The sequence below is a fragment of the Bombus terrestris genome, chromosome 5 (assembly GCF_910591885.1).
Source record: "Bombus terrestris chromosome 5, iyBomTerr1.2, whole genome shotgun sequence".
Lineage (NCBI taxonomy): Eukaryota > Metazoa > Arthropoda > Insecta > Hymenoptera > Apidae > Bombus > Bombus terrestris.
Window position 1 is genome coordinate 6,259,294 of NC_063273.1, and position 18,527 is coordinate 6,277,820.

Here is an 18,527-nt window from a genome sequence, read left to right on the forward strand (position 1 = left end):
ATCCTTTCTCCGATCGGCCATCGATCGTGACCAACACCTCAGGCATCACAATTTGCCGTGATGGCCCATTGTGTGTCCGAGAACTTGGCTGGCGCTTTACACGCCAACGGGATTATCTTATTTCAGTCGAATGATGGATAGAATCCGACATTCACCCCGTTATTCACCGGAATAATCACATCGACAGAAACGTATCGATCTAGCAAAGTTTGCAGCTATAATCGAGCCGCTAGTTTCAAGGGGTGGAAAGTTGGAAACGTTTATCCGTGGCGAATATTTCGTTCGCGATGGGCAACGATCTGTCTGGTCGACGAGCCAACGCGGGGTCGTTGTTCTGTCATTTATTGTGCTCCCTCTCGCTTCCTACCCCTCATTCTCCCTGTCCCACTCTGTCCTCTTCCTTCCTCTTTCTCTTTTTCTGTCCTCTCGCGTACTCTTCTCTCGTCACGCTCAACCGCTCCCTTCGGCTTCATCTATGTAATTGCGTGTGCAGCGTCACTCGCGAGATCGTTGTCGCCGGCGTTTTCGCTAGCGTTTCTTTTATTTCATCTCCGAGTTGCGGACTACGTGTTTGCCAATGGAGAAACGATCGCTACTCGAAGACGCGTAATATCGGGTACATCGAACTCGAAAACCGTCGAGTTTATATCGACGATTCGATAGAAACGAGGGCCTTGAGCAGCGTTTCACGGTAGCAAGGTAGTTCGTTTAACGAGCGACGCTTTTATTCGCGGCAACTCTTCTTCACCTTTCACCTCTGGTGAAATGCCGCGTGGGCAGTCGCGCATCTTCCGATTCCACGCTGCTCGGTACGAGAAAGTGAATTTTTCTTACCTGGATAGCCACGTTCATGGGAACGTAGGTGGGAACGAGCATCGAACCTCCTCTATTATGTGCAAATAACGTAAATCGGCTTATCGCTGGTGAGAAAGCGGAAAGTATTCTTGAAAATTAAGACGGAAAGATTCAATGATAAAATGTATAATTCGAAGATTGAAAAAGTTCATTGACGTTTCTGATCGAGCAGCTGATTTTTATCAACTCCAATGAATATGATCGTAAATCAACGGTCTGATTAAACACGATTGAAAAAGAGAACGATTTAATTTCGTCGATTGAATTCCAACGTCCGTGGCCCATGTAGATTCTCCGGGCTAAAAAGTGGTTCAATTCGTTAGACACACCCGCATGTATCTGCTCGTGTTGGTGCAAAAGGTCAACGAAATCGATACATCCCAGCAGCGTTATCTGAAGTCACTTTTCCCTACCCTGTACACTGTTTCCACCTTTTTTCTCAGCCACGGATAGTGACCTTCTATGCTCGACATTTATTGCTCGTTTTATGTATCGCTTCGTTATTTTGCAAGACAAAGGCCAACTACAAGTGCACTATCACACTTATTATTGCAAATTCTTCCAACTGCATGCACATCTATCTCTCCTATGAATAAATCAAAATGGAGATCTTAAGATTGTTCGTTCCAAGATGTGTTACTTTATGTTGCTTATCCTTTGGAATCCGTGGGATCCGTCGGATCGCAAGTCCAGTCGCTCGTCCTGCGGGACCAACGCGGCGCTATCGTATCGATCTCCGGATAGATACGAGATATCGAACGAAGGGAGTGCTCTGTCCTGACCCGATTTTATCGTTACAGGCGGACAAAGACAGGGGCCACCCACACTTATGAAATTCCAGCACAATCTTGCCTAGTATCGACGTTTAGCTCGCGGCTACCGTGGAAAATCGCTTGCTGGAAGCTTTCTGCAGCTCGCCTTGGAGCTCGCTCTAAAAGACTTATCACTTGGTAGAAAAACACCTTTTTGTCACCTAACTATGTCAGTGGTCCTGCATTGACCGTAACGAATAAACGAATATGATATCGGAGAAACTTTTTAATAATAGGAAACGTCGAATATTGACGTTAACAAGATGTTATCTACGCGTTCACCTTCCAAACGATTCTAAAGAGTCATTCTTTCGCCTGTCACGTTCGGGTAGAGTCAACAGAGATGCCTGTTTCGTAACGAATCGTAACAGGTCTAGCACTTCAGGTTATGAAACCGCCGTGTATCATCCTCCCACTATACTTTGTAGAACATGGAGGATTTATTAAACATAGAAAAACGAAGTGAGGTTTTATCAAAGGCAAATAAACGGAGAAAGAAGTGTGACATGCGCGACGAGACGAGACGGAACGGGTCGAAAGCACGACGTTGCGCTTGTAACGGAAACAGTTACGGCCTTGACTCGTTAATTAAATTCAGCATACATATTCATTCATTCGCTCGGAGGAAGTCCATACAGGTAGCGTCATCGTTGTGTTACCAGTTGCTAGTTTCGTTGGACGATCGGGTAGGAGGAGAGAAACGCGTTTGACGCGTGTCGTGCGTCACCAGGCGCTAACATGTTTTCGTATAAGCGACTTATAGTTTTCTGGTCGATGCCGAACGTCCATATAGGACGATTTCGTGCCGTTCTTCTAAAAACGGTGGACAATCCTAGACGCCACCCTTTTATGGCCGGGACAGGCGGTCACGCGTCGCTTGTTTCCCTTCTTATCGGGTCGGTCGCGGCCACGTTTTCCCAGAATAAAATATAAAACGATCGATCAACCACGACGGGAACATTTTTAACCAAGCACCTGTTGCACGCGTCGCGACGACGGATTTATCCACATGAAAGTTTCTTAGCGACTGAAACTTCCCCGCTCTGCTGCTGAATTCTGTCGTTTAACTTATCAAGAGATTAGATGACGAAGAATCTGCAACGAGGAGGAAACGAAGTGGAACGGATCTTCGTTTATCTGGTAGAAATCTAGGTCTTTTAGCAACACGAATGTTTAAACGCTAAATTCGCTGGTTTCGTTCCGCTAGAACGAAGAGCAGATTCGATGATTCTCTTTCAACGAGGTCACAGATAGACGGCTGGTGGCAAAAGTGGATCGAAAAGGGGGACGCAAGCGGTCGTCTGATAGACGATACGCATCTACGCGTGTACGCGTGCTGCGTGCGTAATTACGAGACCGTGTACACGCCCCCAGAAACGTCAGATAATGCTTAATCGCGCGAGTTATTTAAAGCTCCGAGCCACACTTGAAATTCGAGGCCTATTTAGGAGCGACGCCGTGCTCGTCTTCCATGGAAGAGATGACTGCCTCTTGAGACACGACGCTGCCATTCTCGACACGCCACAGGCTGTATTATGCTGATCGCAACCTTGGTCATAGCGTACCAGTTGCGTGGTTTGAACCTGGTCTAATACTCTTAATGTTTAGCATCGTGGCGGCAACCAGTTATTCTTAGAAGTGATATTTGCGATCAAATATCGAAGTGAATGGCAGCGCTCGTATTATATCAACGTTTCCTCTTATGTACTTTCTTAATTTATCACATGGTTGCGCAATAATTACGAAGAATAATCACGTGACTCAATTTTACCGTTTGCTACTGTCCTAATAAGAAAGGTCGTCTAACCATACAAACGAATTAACCTCCATTGTTCCCGCGTAAAAAGCACGACATTTATTGCAACTTGTATGTTACCGCTCGGAAGGAGGACTCGTAACCCGCGGTAAAGCAACAGCGCGCATGCACGCAGATAACTCTAAGATGGTTTAACAAGCGTTTCAACCATTCATTTTATTATATCACGATCTTTTTCTCACGGATCATCTAACTGTATCACTCCGAGTCGCGTGAAATGGTCGACCGATCGTTCGACGACCCCGACTTGCTCATTGAACGTATAATTTCTAATTATCCGATGATCACGGAAAGAGACGCTTCCTTTGATGGTACTTGTCACGGGAAAAGGATTTGCACGCGCTTGCTTCCATACTCCCACCGCCGATTCTTCGGCGTCGAGCGTTGGTGTTGCATTACGGACGCCGATTCTGGATCGACGTGACGAACCATACAAACGGATTAAACTCAGTTAAAGGCGTCGGGTCTGAGTCAGTGCTTATTTTAGAACAATTAAGGGCCGGCGATAGCTCGGCCACGCCGCGAACCAACTCGTGCATTAACCATGACGAAAGGTTTCAGCGTGACAACTGCACTTGGCGGCGTTTGTGGTCCCCACGCGGTTGCATAATTCCCGCGGCAACCGAGTCATTATGTATTTCCAAGAGAATTCGAGCGACTCTCTGGTTCGGGAAAGTCGATTAACGGCGAGCACGAGACACAATCTGAACAACGAGTACTGGATTTAAATAGAACGCAACAGGTACAAGCCGGTCGATTTGCATATCTCTCACCTTCGTGCCGCATTGCGGACACCGTGCAGAGAAATAAATTCACGCCTGGACTGGCCTGTATCTAATCTTTTGCCTTTACATGGTTTTTGATCACGATCGATTCGCTCCATTCTCTTTTAGCCTCTTTATGCGATCATTCCGGTTTCGATCTTTATTTCTTGTCCTCGAACATTAAATTTTACCAGACATCCGATATGAAGCATGACTTGTGGCTTGAGATTAATTGTATCAACCGCCAGGCAGTTTCAGTTGCCAGCAGATAAAATCGTAGACGAGGGCGGTTCTCGTTAACCAAATCCATAGGGAGGCGTCGGTGGCCTCCCCCAAGCGATAGCATTCGCAAGGATCGTTTCGTAGCCCCATCGCTTTGATTTCACAGTCATCGTTTCGAGATTCGTCGGCGAAAGAAGCGGCGCCACGCTTAATCGACCGAGGAATCAAAGGGGCGTTGGTACCAGGCTAGGAGTTGCTCGTGACTCGGCTTGGTCTTGCAGTTTTCTGCGAACTTGTCTTTGTGGTTCGCTCGAGGGTAACTCGACGATGCTCCAGCCTACCAAACAGAACTGCAGGGAGAAGCAGTGGCTAAAAACCGTAAAGGGGTTGCTCGACGAATCTATTCGCGCGCGTTGCAGGCACGGATACGTCTCAATTATATGAAAATTCCTCGTGAATGGGCACAATCTCCCCCTGTAGATACGTTTTAAACGAATACTTGGTTTTACCTTTATAAATAAGATTGTACAATTTGTAAAACCACATCACGTATATAAAGTTAAATAAATCCGTGACACGAGTCTTTTCATATGTTCCACGTGATAGATTGAAGCCGCCCCTGAGCTCGTACTCCAACGCTCGTCCTTGTTGACAGAGCCGGCACTACGCGTCCTTCTGGTCCTCTCTTTCTTCCCTCTCAATGGCCCACATTTCTTTGCACAATTGCAGAGGCACAGAGGGTGGCTGCGTTGCCCGGGTCCCCTTGGTTTTTCGCGCAGGAGCTCGGCGGAAAAAAGGGGTGGAGAGTCCTTTCAGCGATGTACCGGGTCGTGAAGCATTGTGTCACCATCACCGCTCGGTTCTCGTGCTCCCATTATTATATCATAATATTATATCGTGACTTCCGTCGAGGATCGTTTGTTCCGCGGAAAGGGGTGTTATGTGTAGCCACGTGCACCGCGGGTTTTGTCCCCTTATTAAGCGTTCACCCCGGTGCTGCGCGCGCGCTATGAGCAGCGCTCTGCTCGCGTGTTCTCCTCCCTCGTCTACGTTTACATAGACCGCACGTGCTCCCAGTGCTTTTCAATATTTACATGTATATTAGAGCGGCGAGATAATCCTGTCGCTTAAGGAGCTCTAGTATTTTAAAAGAAAACAATTTCGGTCGTGATAAAGCTACAATCCACGCGCCGCTGAAAGGATTACGCTGGGGAAGCAGAGAGCAAAGATGAGTTCATCCATCGTCGAGGAATTATCGAGGACGCTTAACGAGGTGTACGTTACAGACATGTTGCACGTTACGGGTCACAACGAACTGTTTGGTCAGCTGTTGACACTGTTCTTTGTGTTCGGGATCTGTGTTGCGAACAGTCGCGGCTTGATATGCAACGAGCGACGATAACAAGCACTCTATACGAGTCATGTACACAGGTATACGCGACATAGGTACCTATGCAATTCGATGTAATTATCGTTTCGTCACAGGTATTCGCTGTATCGAATACGTCGAGGGAATCGTAAACTCGGCCTAGTTTTTTCGTTACACTTTTCATTGTCTAACGACCTCCTTTTAATCGTTTGTGAAAAAGCTGACAATGAGAAACTGAACTTTAAAACTTAAACTCGACGCAATGTTAATCGTTAAACAGGAGGAAAAGACGAACAACTTATTACCAATCCATGTTATGCTAATTTCATAAAGTGCACGACCCATTATTGATTCGATACTAAACGGCGAACAAATATAAAGCAATTAGAGGGGTCTAAACGAGAGCCGACACGAATTACCATGCTCCTAAGCTGGTCGTCCTCGGTGTTTTATTAAATCGGGGGGGACACGGTCACGTATTTTTGAGCAAAAGGATTCCCTGGGGCGCCGCGCCGCTCGTCCGTTTCGGCTACAGACAGCCACGGTGATAAATTTTCAGCTAAGAAGCGGCCTTAATGACAGTGACTTCGTTCGAGTGGCAATTTCGCCGTTCTCTGGCTCTTGGTCCGATGCCGAGGGAAACGTGCAATTGATTCGATCGAAGAACATTCCTCGAAGCAGGCGCAAGTGCCGCGTGCAATATCAATGCGATCCCCGCCTAATTATTTAAATTACTCTCTGCCTTATAGAATTCTTAATCAATCCATTTCAGACGTGTGCTCTTCCGTGATTGAGCCTCCTTTCGCCTGACGCGGTTTTCTTTGTATTTTAAATTCGGTTTAAGCGAACGTTTATCCATTCGACACGAACATTCGTCGAAATTTTGTTGTATTTTCTGTTGTATTCTCTCGCCATTTTTCACGCCACTGCCAAACGAGTTTGATTCGCAAACGAATAGGAATTTCGTACATCGTTGGCAAGCCACATTTCAACGGAATCTCCTCGAAACACGCGCGTTTCTCCGGAATTATTCCGCTATGTTGGTTCTCGATTTACACTCGGCTGTATTTACTCGACGCTCCAAACGCGGCTCTACTGAAATAGATTCACTCACGACCGCCACGAGGAATGGGAGAAAAGCAGCCGGATTCTGTTCCCTCGTCGACGACTTCCTTCGCCCGATTACATTTCCACTGTTACCGTAAGCTGTCGATGCCTGTTTTTTAAATAACAGTTTAACTCACCGTTTCTTTCGAGATTCGAACAGTTTCAGTTCCACTTAGTTCAGAAATTCTTCACGGTTCGATAAAAACAATGTAGGCAGGAAGCAATTAAATACTATGAATTTAGAATTTTTAAATCTGTAATCTATGCCGGAAATAATGCAATAGAATTTTTAAACGACTTCCACGATTACCTAGTTCCCAACATCCGTCGCTGCGAGATATTTTCGTATAAACGATTCATCCGAGAAATGGATTCGAACATATCCTCGTACGATGTGCGTTTCCGGTCACTGGTACGAGCAATAAAGCGACCTGCAAGAGGTCGTTTTTCTCGTTAGTGTGTCACGGTGCCACTCCTAGCGGTACACCGCACACACACACACACATCGGTTCTTCGTTGTTATGCAAAGAACATTTTCTTGTCGTCGAATCAGCACGGTTTTTTCTCAACCAGAGATCCACGCTACATCGCTCTTCTTCCTACATTGCGCTCTTACCGGCTTATCGTTATTCACGTGACTCGAGATCACAGAATGTGCAGATATTACAGTTCCACGAGTGATTCGCTTTTTAAGAGAGATCGAGCTCCATTTTCCAACGTGATATTTCGCCAAGTGCATCGGCCGGTCGTTGCACCGTCCGTTGCACTTTTCACGGTTGAACTTCCAGGTGGAGCGTCTCGTCGTCGCTAAATGTCATTCGTAACGCATCCTTGCAAATGCTAGCGTAATATACGGTAACGTTCAATTCCGGGTCGTTGCTTCGGCGACAAATAATCGACAATATGCTCGCTCCGTTACCTACATGCAGTTCCAGCCATTTTAAGAATTACAGATTAACAGATCTAAAAAAGAAGCTTACTAAATCTTAAAATATCCGAATCTAAGAACATTATACTAAACTGTTGGACGATGGTGTAAAGTAGAGATTATTTGGTCTATCAATTTAGGCGTAAGTTTCTCATGTCCAAGTTCAACGTTTGGATAATGATAAAAATCAATGTTTGTCAGACTATTTCGTAGTTAAAATCCCTCCTCCATGTGTATCTAACAAATGACCGATTTGAACGAGAACTTTCGGTATTCGTATTGTACGCTACATGACCAGTGTATGATCGTCTAATTGAATATTTTATATCGTGACAGACGTCAGTTAATATCTTGTAGTTACGGCTCGGCCACGATGGTGCTTCCACTTCGCGGTAGCCGTAATGAAAGACAATGCATACTAAACGCGTCGTAGGTAGCTGTACCGGCGTGTTGTAACATCGCTGCGAGTCACAAACAACTCGACGAACGGAATGTGGCTCGCAAAGTTCGCGATTTCAAAGTCATTCCTTTCGGCATTCTCCTCGGTCTTTTCTCTTTTAACGCGAGGAACTCGTTTTTTCGGGACGGTATTGCTTCTCGAGCTTCTTTGTTTCGTCGCTTTCCGCGAGCGTTGAAAATCGCGTGGGTGGTGTCGAAGGTCCCGGAGATCTCGATAGGAGAGCAGCGTAGTCTCGCGGCGAGTCCTAAAATTCGCGAAATATTTATAGACCGCAGCTGCACAATCGCGTAGCTTTGTAGTCTCGTGAAAGCGAGCTTCCTCTCTTCGACCCCTTTATATTCGTATCTTCGTAGCTGATGCAACGTAACGGTGCGTAAAAACCGCGTGGCACTTCGGGTCAACGCTGGAAAAGATCATCCCATTAACGGTACACCCGCGACGTCCTTTGAATTCGTCGCGTGCCTCGCGACAACTCTCTCGCATAGAAAAGAGATATGTAGTTAGCTCGTGTACTCGACGAGAAACCAGGCAACCTCTATGCACCATGCGAATTACGAAGATGACAAGAAACGAGTACTCGTTTACTTCTTTTCGGGCAACTCCAAACAAGAACTGTAAATTACCATGTAAATTTATAGCTCGGTTTGATTACGCTACGAAGAACGCCGAGTCTTAAAAGCTTTTGCACGAGACACAGAGACGCACGTGACGAAAGAGAGCTCTAGGAGCTTCACATCGGCACATTGTTCTCGCTTTTAGCCTGCAGCAGCTGTAGTAAGAGATTGTTTCTTTCAGATGCAAAGACACCTTGTTGGACAACATAGTACACGCTTTTAGTGTCCACAAATCTTAAAGACCGTCGTTTAAAAAACAAAAAAATCGAGTACTGTTCAAGTCACACACTCAACTCAAAATTCACGAGCCTCTAGGGTCCGATTCACACCCTGGAGAAACGATACGCGTGTCACGTAGCCGGTTCCACTTTCTCCAGCATGTGGTTGGTAATAGTCACTTTAAACGATGTTCAGGCGGAGAGTGGTAAGGATTTTGGGGGTCTGAGTCGTTAAATCAGGCAAACATGGAATGGAACAGCTGTGAAAATTTGTTTTTCAGACAGGCAAGCGTACATATGTGTCTATCGCGCGTATTTCCCGAAGAGCAGCAGAAACGGACCGGTTTTCTTCGGTTTCAAGAGACGGCGAGGGACGAAACCCTTGAGCCAGCCGACACCCTTGTCGACATCTTCCCGTATACAAGGGGTTGTGCCTCGGCTTTGGTACTCTCTCTTTCTCTCTCTCTCTTTTCTCTCCTCTTCCTCCGCGATTGTGAGAAGTGGGCCGCTCGTGCGAAAGAATGGACACAAAAGGGACGGGGGTGCGAAGTCCGGGACGAATATCTTCGACTGCGCCTATCCGTGGATGCGAGTACACGTTCGCAAAGTTGTGTGCTGGATTCTCAAAGCTTCATTGTAACCGCTCCTCGCGAGAGAAACACGAAGAAGGTTGCTTGTGCGAGAGCCGCGACGAGTTCACAAGCGCGCACGACCGGCAATCGAAGGGAAAGAAAAGAAGAGGCCGGCCCACTCGACGCGCAAGAGGAAGAAGGGCGTGTGCTCGAATTGAGCCGTAGGTTTCTGTCCGCGTAGAAACAAATGTATGTACGAGGAAACCTTTTGAAGCGAGAAAGACGCTCCAGCCTCCGGGGATCCTTTTATGTCGCACCCCATCGGCCGATTTTATCTCCGCAACAGTTGCTCCGGACACCCGAGGGAGCGTAATTAGTGGATCGCGACGGATACCTTGACTCTCGGCAATTATGGGGGACTTCGACGTTACGGGGAATAATAGCATTTCAATTCACGATGGGTTGTAATAGCGGGACAGGCTTGGCAATACGGGATAGGGTAGAATCGAGCAATCTGTTTCGCTGAACTAGGCCATTGCGATTCAATAGAGCTATCCAAATCACCAATAACGTTCCGCGTGATTATCGTTTAGAGAAAATAGGGAAAGTCACGCGATCGTAGAATATTCCAAGAATTACGACATGGAAATCCGATAACCGGTCTCCGTAATAATTCCACGGGACAATAACGTAAACAGGACGCGCGATAGGGCCCAACCACGTGGTCGTTAAGTCCGCTGTGCGTAAATCATCGAGCGTGCACGAGGCCCGGATAGGAAGCGTCGTGAAACTCTGACGCACATGTCCCGGATACGGGGTCTGGGTATGACGTGGAAAGAAAAATACAGAAAGCTGGCGCGCGCGCGCTCTCGCTCGCTCGTTCGTTCGCCATGTCAAAGTATCGTGGCTCTAACGAGGATGGGGGTTTAAGGCTGCGGTCAGAGACTTGGGAAGTCGTACATTCGCGACCGCAAGAGAAATTAAATCTACCAAGTTATTGCGCGGAATGTTTCAAGTCGTCTCGTACGAATGGCGAACGAACGACCGAGAACACCGAGTATTCTCGGACGAAAAAATAGAAGGAACGCGCGAATGGTGTTTCTATGTTACTGTAAAGCAAGAATTTATAAGAATGAAAATTCTAACAGATTGCTGTAAATTTGTTTCAATTTTTCTTGTTGATTAGATCGGATCTTAAATAGACCCATATCTATGTACAGAGAACTTTTCCGCTGTTCCATTGATCAATGCTCTGATAGATCAATTGAGGGGGGCCTATTATCGTTGCTCTGAATCTCCATCCGGAGAATAATCTCCCCGATATATTCCACCCCAACAAAACATTAGGGGTGTTTTCTGTTTCCGGAATCGCGAAACGGTCAAAGGGGCCGATGATAAAAGCAATAAACGCGCGTGTCTACGACCGCCATATCGTTGGATCTTCATTGATAAATTGAGGTTGGTTCGTCTCCCTTAAAGAAGCATTAAACAATCGACCCCCTCTGACCATCGGTTAACCGAACATGTCCATCTTCGTAACACCGTGGAATTAGCCATGACACGTCCAAATAAGAACGAAATAATTCTCCCAACGGCTTTTTCAATTTCCTATTCTGTTTGTTGTATGTAGATATCGCCATGGACTGGTCGGATCACGCGTTATGGTGGCCCGAGAGAAATCACTGGCTCACCAGAACAAGAAGCACTTTGGATCAGTATGGTGTTGCCGCGGATGCGCTTCTCCACTTCACACCGATGCACAAAACTCTGAGAGTACAGTTGCCGGACACGCGTTGCCTCGACTGCAAGGTCGACTTCTCCGTAAAGACGTTCAACGCCGTGATTAATCTGTGCAAAGAACTTGGTGAGTCTCTCCTCTAGGAATTCCTCAGGAATAACCGACACCGTGGTCCTATAGGAAGATACGATTTAAAGATTCTATTTTTTCAAGATTTGAAACGACGACTTAGGTGTTTCTAAGTTGGTGGTTAATCGGTAGCGAGACGTGTAAATCGGTTTGAAATTCGAAACTTTGATGGTGTTAAACGGGAGCTAAGGTCGGCCGTTTTAAAATGGAATTTCAGCATAGGCGGCCAGTTCGCACGACACCTAGCCGCGATGGTGCTAATTGATCCTGATAATGAAATAAAATTGTTAAATTCCCAGTCACGCGAAGGTCACGCCAGCCTTCGTGTCCGAGGCTGAGCATGGTTGTTCTAACGAGCAGTTTTTTTAATCAAGGAAGTGGTTCGCCGCGATAATGAAGGCATTGTATCGCGCCGCCTTGCCTTACAGTTGGAAGAAGAATTCTGCCGAGAAAATATTCTTCTGTAGGGCGGCACGGTAATTAATCGAGACGGTTTCGTAGTGTAACAAGCTCCCGCACCACGGGAAAACGACGCTCGATAGAAATTGCCTACTCGTGAAATTATTTATCCGCGTCACCGTGACGGTTACTACGTCTCGTTTCTTGTTTTTTGTCCACATAGCAGCGGACAGATGACCTCGCCGATAGCCTCGTGTCATACTCATAAATAGATATGGTAACGCATGAGCTCTTACGTACTGACGTTATTTTCTCGTAATAGAACAAATTACATATGGTAAAAATTATATGCAAACCGTGTATCATTGCAAAATAAGAAATATATGGAAATTAAGACATCACCGGTTGTAGTTACATCTTCGAAAGATTTCGGCAATGCAATGTTTTTAAAATAAATGTTTCCTATTGCAACGTTTAGGTATCAGACATCCAGAAGAATTATCGTTTTGCAAACCGCTTGAGTCGAATCACTTGAAATATAATTTGAAAGATCTTCCGGCGAAGAAGAAGATCGAGAATCAGAAGAACGGCCATTGGAACGTCCCCGCGGACACGAACACGTTCATCCCAGTGAGTCAGAGTCCCAGAGGATCGACGGGCAGTCTGGACCAGAGCAGCCCTTTCATGTGCGCGCCGGTCACACCCAACAACAGAAATCACAGCACGCCGATCAGCTCGCCCGTCTCGGTAAGTATGAATCTCTATACCGAACCACTAGTTGTGTGTATCGTGGATCGATAGGATCGGGAATATCAGAGAGAGCCGGACCGGACCTGTTATGGTAATAAATAATCCCCGATCGACCTGATTGCCACGGCTATGATTTATCGATATTGGCCTATCATTACCGCTTACGAAGTCGTTCATCTCAGAAAACTAATTTGCTTCTCGCGAGCGGCCCGTTTTTCCGGCCGGCGGTAGTCATTAGATGTATTTATTGCTCGACTACGAGCACGATCTCGCCTGTGCCAACGTACACTCACGTTTCGCTCTTTTGCCTGCGTTTCTTCCAGCAAACCGGTACCTGGAAGAGGAACAATAACTCGTCGGGTTTTGGTAGCACCGGATCGTTCAATGCGAACAATAGCACTATGAGTCTTGAGGTATTGAACGGTGGGCTGTCCGAGTCTCTAGCCCAGAGTCCGACCACGATCTCACCGGAGGTACGGGCAAAATTGATCAGGCCGAAGAACCTCGTGGAACGCGCCAGGATGAACGTGGCCTGGCTCGATTCGTCCTTGTCGATCATGGAACAGGGAATACGCGAATTCGACACCCTGAGGCTGAAATTCAAGTTCTACTCCTTCTACGATCTGAACCCGAAGACGGACGCTGTCAGGATCAACATGATTTACGAGCAGGCCAAATGGCAGCTGCACGCCGAGGAAATCGACTGCACCGAGGAGGAAATGCTCATGTTCGCTGCGCTGCAGGTATTTTTCTTACCGTTTTGGGTCTAACGACGACAACTGAGTCTTTTACTCTTTTCCGTTTGCGAGAATTTGCGCTGTAGCACCGCAACGGCCAACCGCTGCGCAATTGTTTACGCGACTAACGTTTTCACGATCCAAACATCCGGCGCTCGCCGACTGGATCGATCTATATATATCTACGTCCAGAGACGGTCTTGGCGAGCGGCAGACTGAAATAGCTGACGATGACACGAGACATCGCAGCGGAGGATTCGTTTCTAAAATCGTGGAAAGATCGGCATATCGGGACATCTGAAAATAGAAGCGCAGAAAGTAAGAAAAGTTTGCTCGACGATCGTACAGGACGTTTGCCCAATTAAAGACACTCGTCCGCTTTTACGATAAATCGCCTCCGCTCGGTTCTATTCTCCCATGCAAATCTCGTTTTCTTAAACCGATTAACAAATCGAGAAAACGTTGGCATCGTCGATCCGATACACGCCTACCGGTTTCTCCTATCATGCCGTGTCGTGGTTATCGGATTAAGAAAGAGGAAACTCCTATCTAAGGTAGAAACGAGGTGGACATTGGACACATTTGTATTCTGTGACGCAGGTGCAAGTGAATCTTCAGGCGAGCGTACCGCAGCCGAGTTACGACAGCAATGGCGCCTCCTCACCGGTCGAGGACGACATTGACGCTGCCTTGACGGACCTTCAAGTCACTTTAGAGGGCAGTAATATTAGTAATGGCCCCAGCGACATCACCCAGGTGCCCGAGTTGTGCGACTACCTTCGCTTTTTGAAGCCGAAGCGCTTCACCTTGAAGGCATTTAAGCGCTACTGGGTCACGTGCAGGGACCTTCAGCTGAGGCTATACAAGAGTCGGGAGGAGACGAATAGCACCGAGTCGCCTGCCCACGTGATCAATTTGCGTGGATGCGAGGTCACGCCCGATGTCCATCTCTCGCAAGGTCGTTACGGGATCAGGTTGGAGGTGCCCAGTGCCGAGGGCATGACCGAGATGTGGATCAGATGCGACAATGTGAGTACCACCCAGCCTCCGCCCTCGTCCTCGCCGACGTTCGCATTTGAAATTTAATTAACCTGCAATTAGCAACCATTAGATCAAGTGACTTTAGCGACTATACCGTCTCTGCGTGGGAATTACCGAGTTGTCTGTTGCTCGTTGCAGGAACAACAATATGCGAAATGGATGGCGGCGTGCAGATTGGCGGCGAAGGGGCGTTCTCTCGCAGATGCCTCTTACGAAAGCGAGGTAAACAGTATCACGGCTTTCTTACAATTGCAAAGGCCCGCCCCTGCACCTGCGATCAATCCCAGCGCTCTTGATATTGTACCCGAAGATTACGTCGCACCTAGATTCGCGAAGAAGTTTAAAGGAAAGGTAAGTTACTTGTTTCCGTAATTGTTCTCTTCGGGAATTGATTTCTTTTTTCTATATTCGTAGCTGGTTCAGAGGATTTTGGAGGCACACGCTAACGTGAAAGATCTGCCTCTAATCGAGGCCAAATTGAACTACATTAAAGCGTGGCAATCTCTTCCCGAGTATGGGATCTCTCTGTTTGTAGTTAGATTCGCTGGAAAGAGTAAAGACGAACTGTTGGGGATCGCTAATAATAGGCTGATGCGGATGGAGCTGCACAGTGGCGATCACTTGAAAACTTGGAGATACAATACGATGAAGGTGAGCGGATTTATCTGTATATAACTGTTAAGGACCTGGTATCTGTAAAGGACTTTGTACTATCGGCATCTTATTTACACAGGCATGGAACGTAAACTGGGAAGTAAAACATATGATGGTTCAATTCGAGGAAGAGAGTATTATCTTTGAGTGCCAGTCTGCAGACTGTAAAGTCGTTCACGAATTCATTGGAGGATATATATTCTTGTCGATGCGATCGAAAGAGGCGAATCAAACGTTGAACGAAGAGATGTTCCACAAGCTAACCGGTGGATGGGTTTAGAAATCAGAGGAGGAAAAATATTTCATTCGATAAACCTGCGACACTTATCGAATTGTTAAATTGTTTGTTATTCGTGAAAATGGAAAATCTGATCTGAGAAACAACGCCATATGTTGGCGGACATTTGTAAAAAATACTTAAATCTATATCTAGACGTTTTATTATAGTATTTGTAAATAGAGAAATTGTATCGTCTGTATACAATTGCTGCTCTCGCGATGAGTGCATCTTTTATTTCACATAGGAAATGACTCGTTCTTGGTGAATTAATCATTCGCTCGAAGTACGAAATAAAAAGGGTGATTCATTGCAACCTCGAGATAAAAAATCGTTTGCAAAGCAACACGCGCATAATAGCGAGTTATTTTATATTTTACAAATGAAACACGCATAAAATCGACCAGAGTAAACCACGCCTTCTGTACACGCGATGCTGATGATCCAGGCCATGAACGAATTAATATTTTTACAAGGATAAGCATGCTATATTTGAGTTGCCCTCTAAACTCAACCTCACTAGATAATATTCTTTATGATTTTTTCGATCGCCCAGATCAATCTCTCTCAGGCAAAATATACGTGTAGTTTTAACATGAGGGGGTGCTATGCCGGGCGAGATTGACACAGAAGCGAGGACATATTAAATCGTGTAAATTATTTGTTGTTTTAGTGTAAACTATATATATTAAATATTTACTTGTACCGTTACTTATTACCTACTTATATTATGTCACGTTACCGAACGTGTAATCAAAAATTATAGTTTTGTATATTAATAGATGCTAGTTGTACAATAAACTTAATTATTATCATCCTCTTAGATTTATTCCCGATTTATATAGATCGCTATTCATGATATTATGCATTATTAAAACTGTGATATTCTTTATTAAAAGTATGCGTTATTAAAAACCATGTATATATCAACAATAATCAGCAATGTAAAAAAATATGTATTATAAACATTCGTGTGTTCGTCGACGTTCGACGCACGAACGACGCTGGTTCATCCTTGTCGGTCCTATGTTTCTTCATTCAATGGCAGACAACTGTGTATCTTTTCCCGCATTGTCCGTAGCCTTTACGATGGTACCATGATTTTGATTCTCAGTATTCTTGAATGACGGTAATCCTCTTAGTACTACGGGTACGTTGCCACCCCCTGCAGCCCCTGCTCCAACTAAATTTCCTCCGCCTCCACAAGTCTGGTACAATGTAAATTATAAAAAACGTGGACGCATAATGTGTTGGAAATTTTATATTCGTTTCTTATTTAAGGTGAATCACCTGCGCGTGAATAGGCGGTGCTGAATGTACTAATCGACCAGTAAGAGATCCAGGTTTCTCTTTTTTCGTGCGTACCCATTCATGGCCTAGAACCCTTTCTAGCGTTAGCCTCAAAGTAATGTCTGGTTCCAGAATGTGTTTCACGATACTCTTTGCCAGTGCAGATACCGTTTCCCGCACTCGGGATCGAAACATCCAGTTCCTCGACATCTGATCCTTCAAAAGTTTCTTTAGGTTCGAATCGTCGAAGGGCATGGAGGCGTTTAGCATGATAAATAGGATTATCCCAAGGGACCAGACGTCGGCCAGTTTTGGGTTGTAGGGGGTACCGGAAACAACTTCCGGTGCAGCGTATGCCGCAGAGCCACAATAAGTCTCGCTGAGAACGCGTCTACCTTCGTGATCAACGCAGAATCTCGCAAAACCAAAGTCTGCAAGCTTGACATTGAACTTCCTGGATAACAGAATGTTCTCACATTTAAGGTCACGGTGGGCGATATTCTTCCCGTGGAGGTAGTGCAGACCGGAAGCCATTTGTCTGAACCAAAGCTTCGATTGTTGTTCCGGTACAACACCATTTCTTTTTACAAAATCCAGGAGGTCACCATTGTCCGCATAGCGCATGAATATGAAGACTCTTGGACCACGCTGCAATATACTATGCACCTGTAATTTTTTTTACCGACCGTTAAATAACGTATTGTTCCGTTAGTATTCTGGTCTTACTTGAATTATATGAGGATTTTCAATCTTTGTAAGGATTTCGAGTTCACGAGGAAAGAACTTGTTGAGGAAATCGAGCGGTGCTTTTTCTTTGTCGAATATCTTACAAGCTAATCGCAATTTCTTCGAGCTCGTTCCGTCCACATATTCCGCCAGGTGTACGGTCGCATACGAGCCCTAACATTTACAAAATTCCAGTTTGCCTCCGGGAATAATTATACGATAATATAAAAAGAATTCGGGTTACAAAAAATAAAAAGTATAAAGAATATATACTCGTCCTACGAAAGAGATGAGAACGCGGGAACGTTTGAAGGAACGTACAGAGTTTAAAAAGAAACAGACGACACAATATTGCAGAGCAAAAAGCAGGTAGAGGGGAATTGGAAGAGGTTAACGAACAGGTGGGGAATAGAGGGTTAGGGATAAATAACCTGTCCGATTTTTTTGCCAATAAGGTAGCCCCGCTGCTCAAGAGCGTTCACCTCCGAATTTCGGGGGCTGAGTTGCGTGGCCATGCCAGTGGATCTTCATTGGACTTTGGATCCTGATAACAGATAACTGGTTCTTCTTCTTCGTTACACACCTTTCGTCTCCTTTCGTTTCTTCGTACAGATAACTTACTTCCTTTTTATTCTGTATCGTGACAAGTTTCTCCAACTTCCCCCTTCGGGGCGCCTACCCGTATCTTCTTTGAACGTGATTCAATCAATTTTGTTGCCAGAGATGTAGCACTTCACGCTCCGCAAGGAGCCGGAGCACGCCTCGCTGAATATCACGTCGATGAATCCGAGTCGGGGAACCGTTCTGTCATTTCAAATGGCTGTGTACACTAGAATTTTGAGCGTCGACACCAGCTTGTACCTGGTATGGAACGGGGCAGAGGAAAAGATCCGTGTCTCATTCGAACACAGCCATAATATTCAAAAACAACAAACGATCGATTCTCGAGAGTGATCTCGCCATGCCTAAATTCGCTTTAAAAGTATATTCACGCCGCTTCTTATACACGTGGTATATTTTACAAAGATATTTTTTGCTCCTAACTTCGT

The 18,527-nt window shown here is 45.7% G+C and overlaps 2 protein-coding genes across 4 annotated transcripts in view; one reads left to right on the plus strand and one right to left on the minus strand.

Moving 5' to 3' along the window:
• Positions 1 to 16,277, plus strand: part of LOC100644399 (unc-112-related protein) — a 37,005-nt gene extending 20,728 nt beyond the window's left edge. For both annotated transcript variants that reach the window (XM_012308662.3, XM_048405942.1), the window contains exons 2-8: positions 11,368 to 11,601; positions 12,482 to 12,750; positions 13,077 to 13,496; positions 14,091 to 14,519; positions 14,670 to 14,882; positions 14,946 to 15,182; positions 15,265 to 16,277. In XM_012308662.3, coding sequence (XP_012164052.1) covers positions 11,368 to 11,601; positions 12,482 to 12,750; positions 13,077 to 13,496; positions 14,091 to 14,519; positions 14,670 to 14,882; positions 14,946 to 15,182; positions 15,265 to 15,465 — 2,003 coding nt within the window. In that variant the 3' untranslated portion in view covers positions 15,466 to 16,277. The remainder of the gene's footprint in view (positions 1 to 11,367; positions 11,602 to 12,481; positions 12,751 to 13,076; positions 13,497 to 14,090; positions 14,520 to 14,669; positions 14,883 to 14,945; positions 15,183 to 15,264) is intronic.
• Positions 16,272 to 18,410, minus strand: LOC100644637 (testis-specific serine/threonine-protein kinase 1). 2 transcript variants are annotated; one of them, XM_020863269.2, is made up of 5 exons: positions 18,100 to 18,410; positions 17,910 to 18,022; positions 17,479 to 17,652; positions 16,753 to 17,418; positions 16,272 to 16,670 (listed from the first exon to the last, which is right to left on the minus strand). In XM_020863269.2, exons 2-5 carry the CDS (start codon positions 17,991 to 17,993, stop codon positions 16,497 to 16,499), a joined length of 1,098 nt encoding a protein of 365 aa, XP_020718928.1. In that variant the 5' UTR covers positions 17,994 to 18,022; positions 18,100 to 18,410; the 3' UTR covers positions 16,272 to 16,496. The 2 variants fall into 2 exon arrangements, with proteins under 2 accessions (XP_020718928.1, XP_020718929.1); XM_020863270.2 differs by lacking the exon at positions 17,479 to 17,652 and having other exon boundaries at positions 17,910 to 18,410.
• Positions 18,411 to 18,527: the final 117 nt, after the last annotated feature.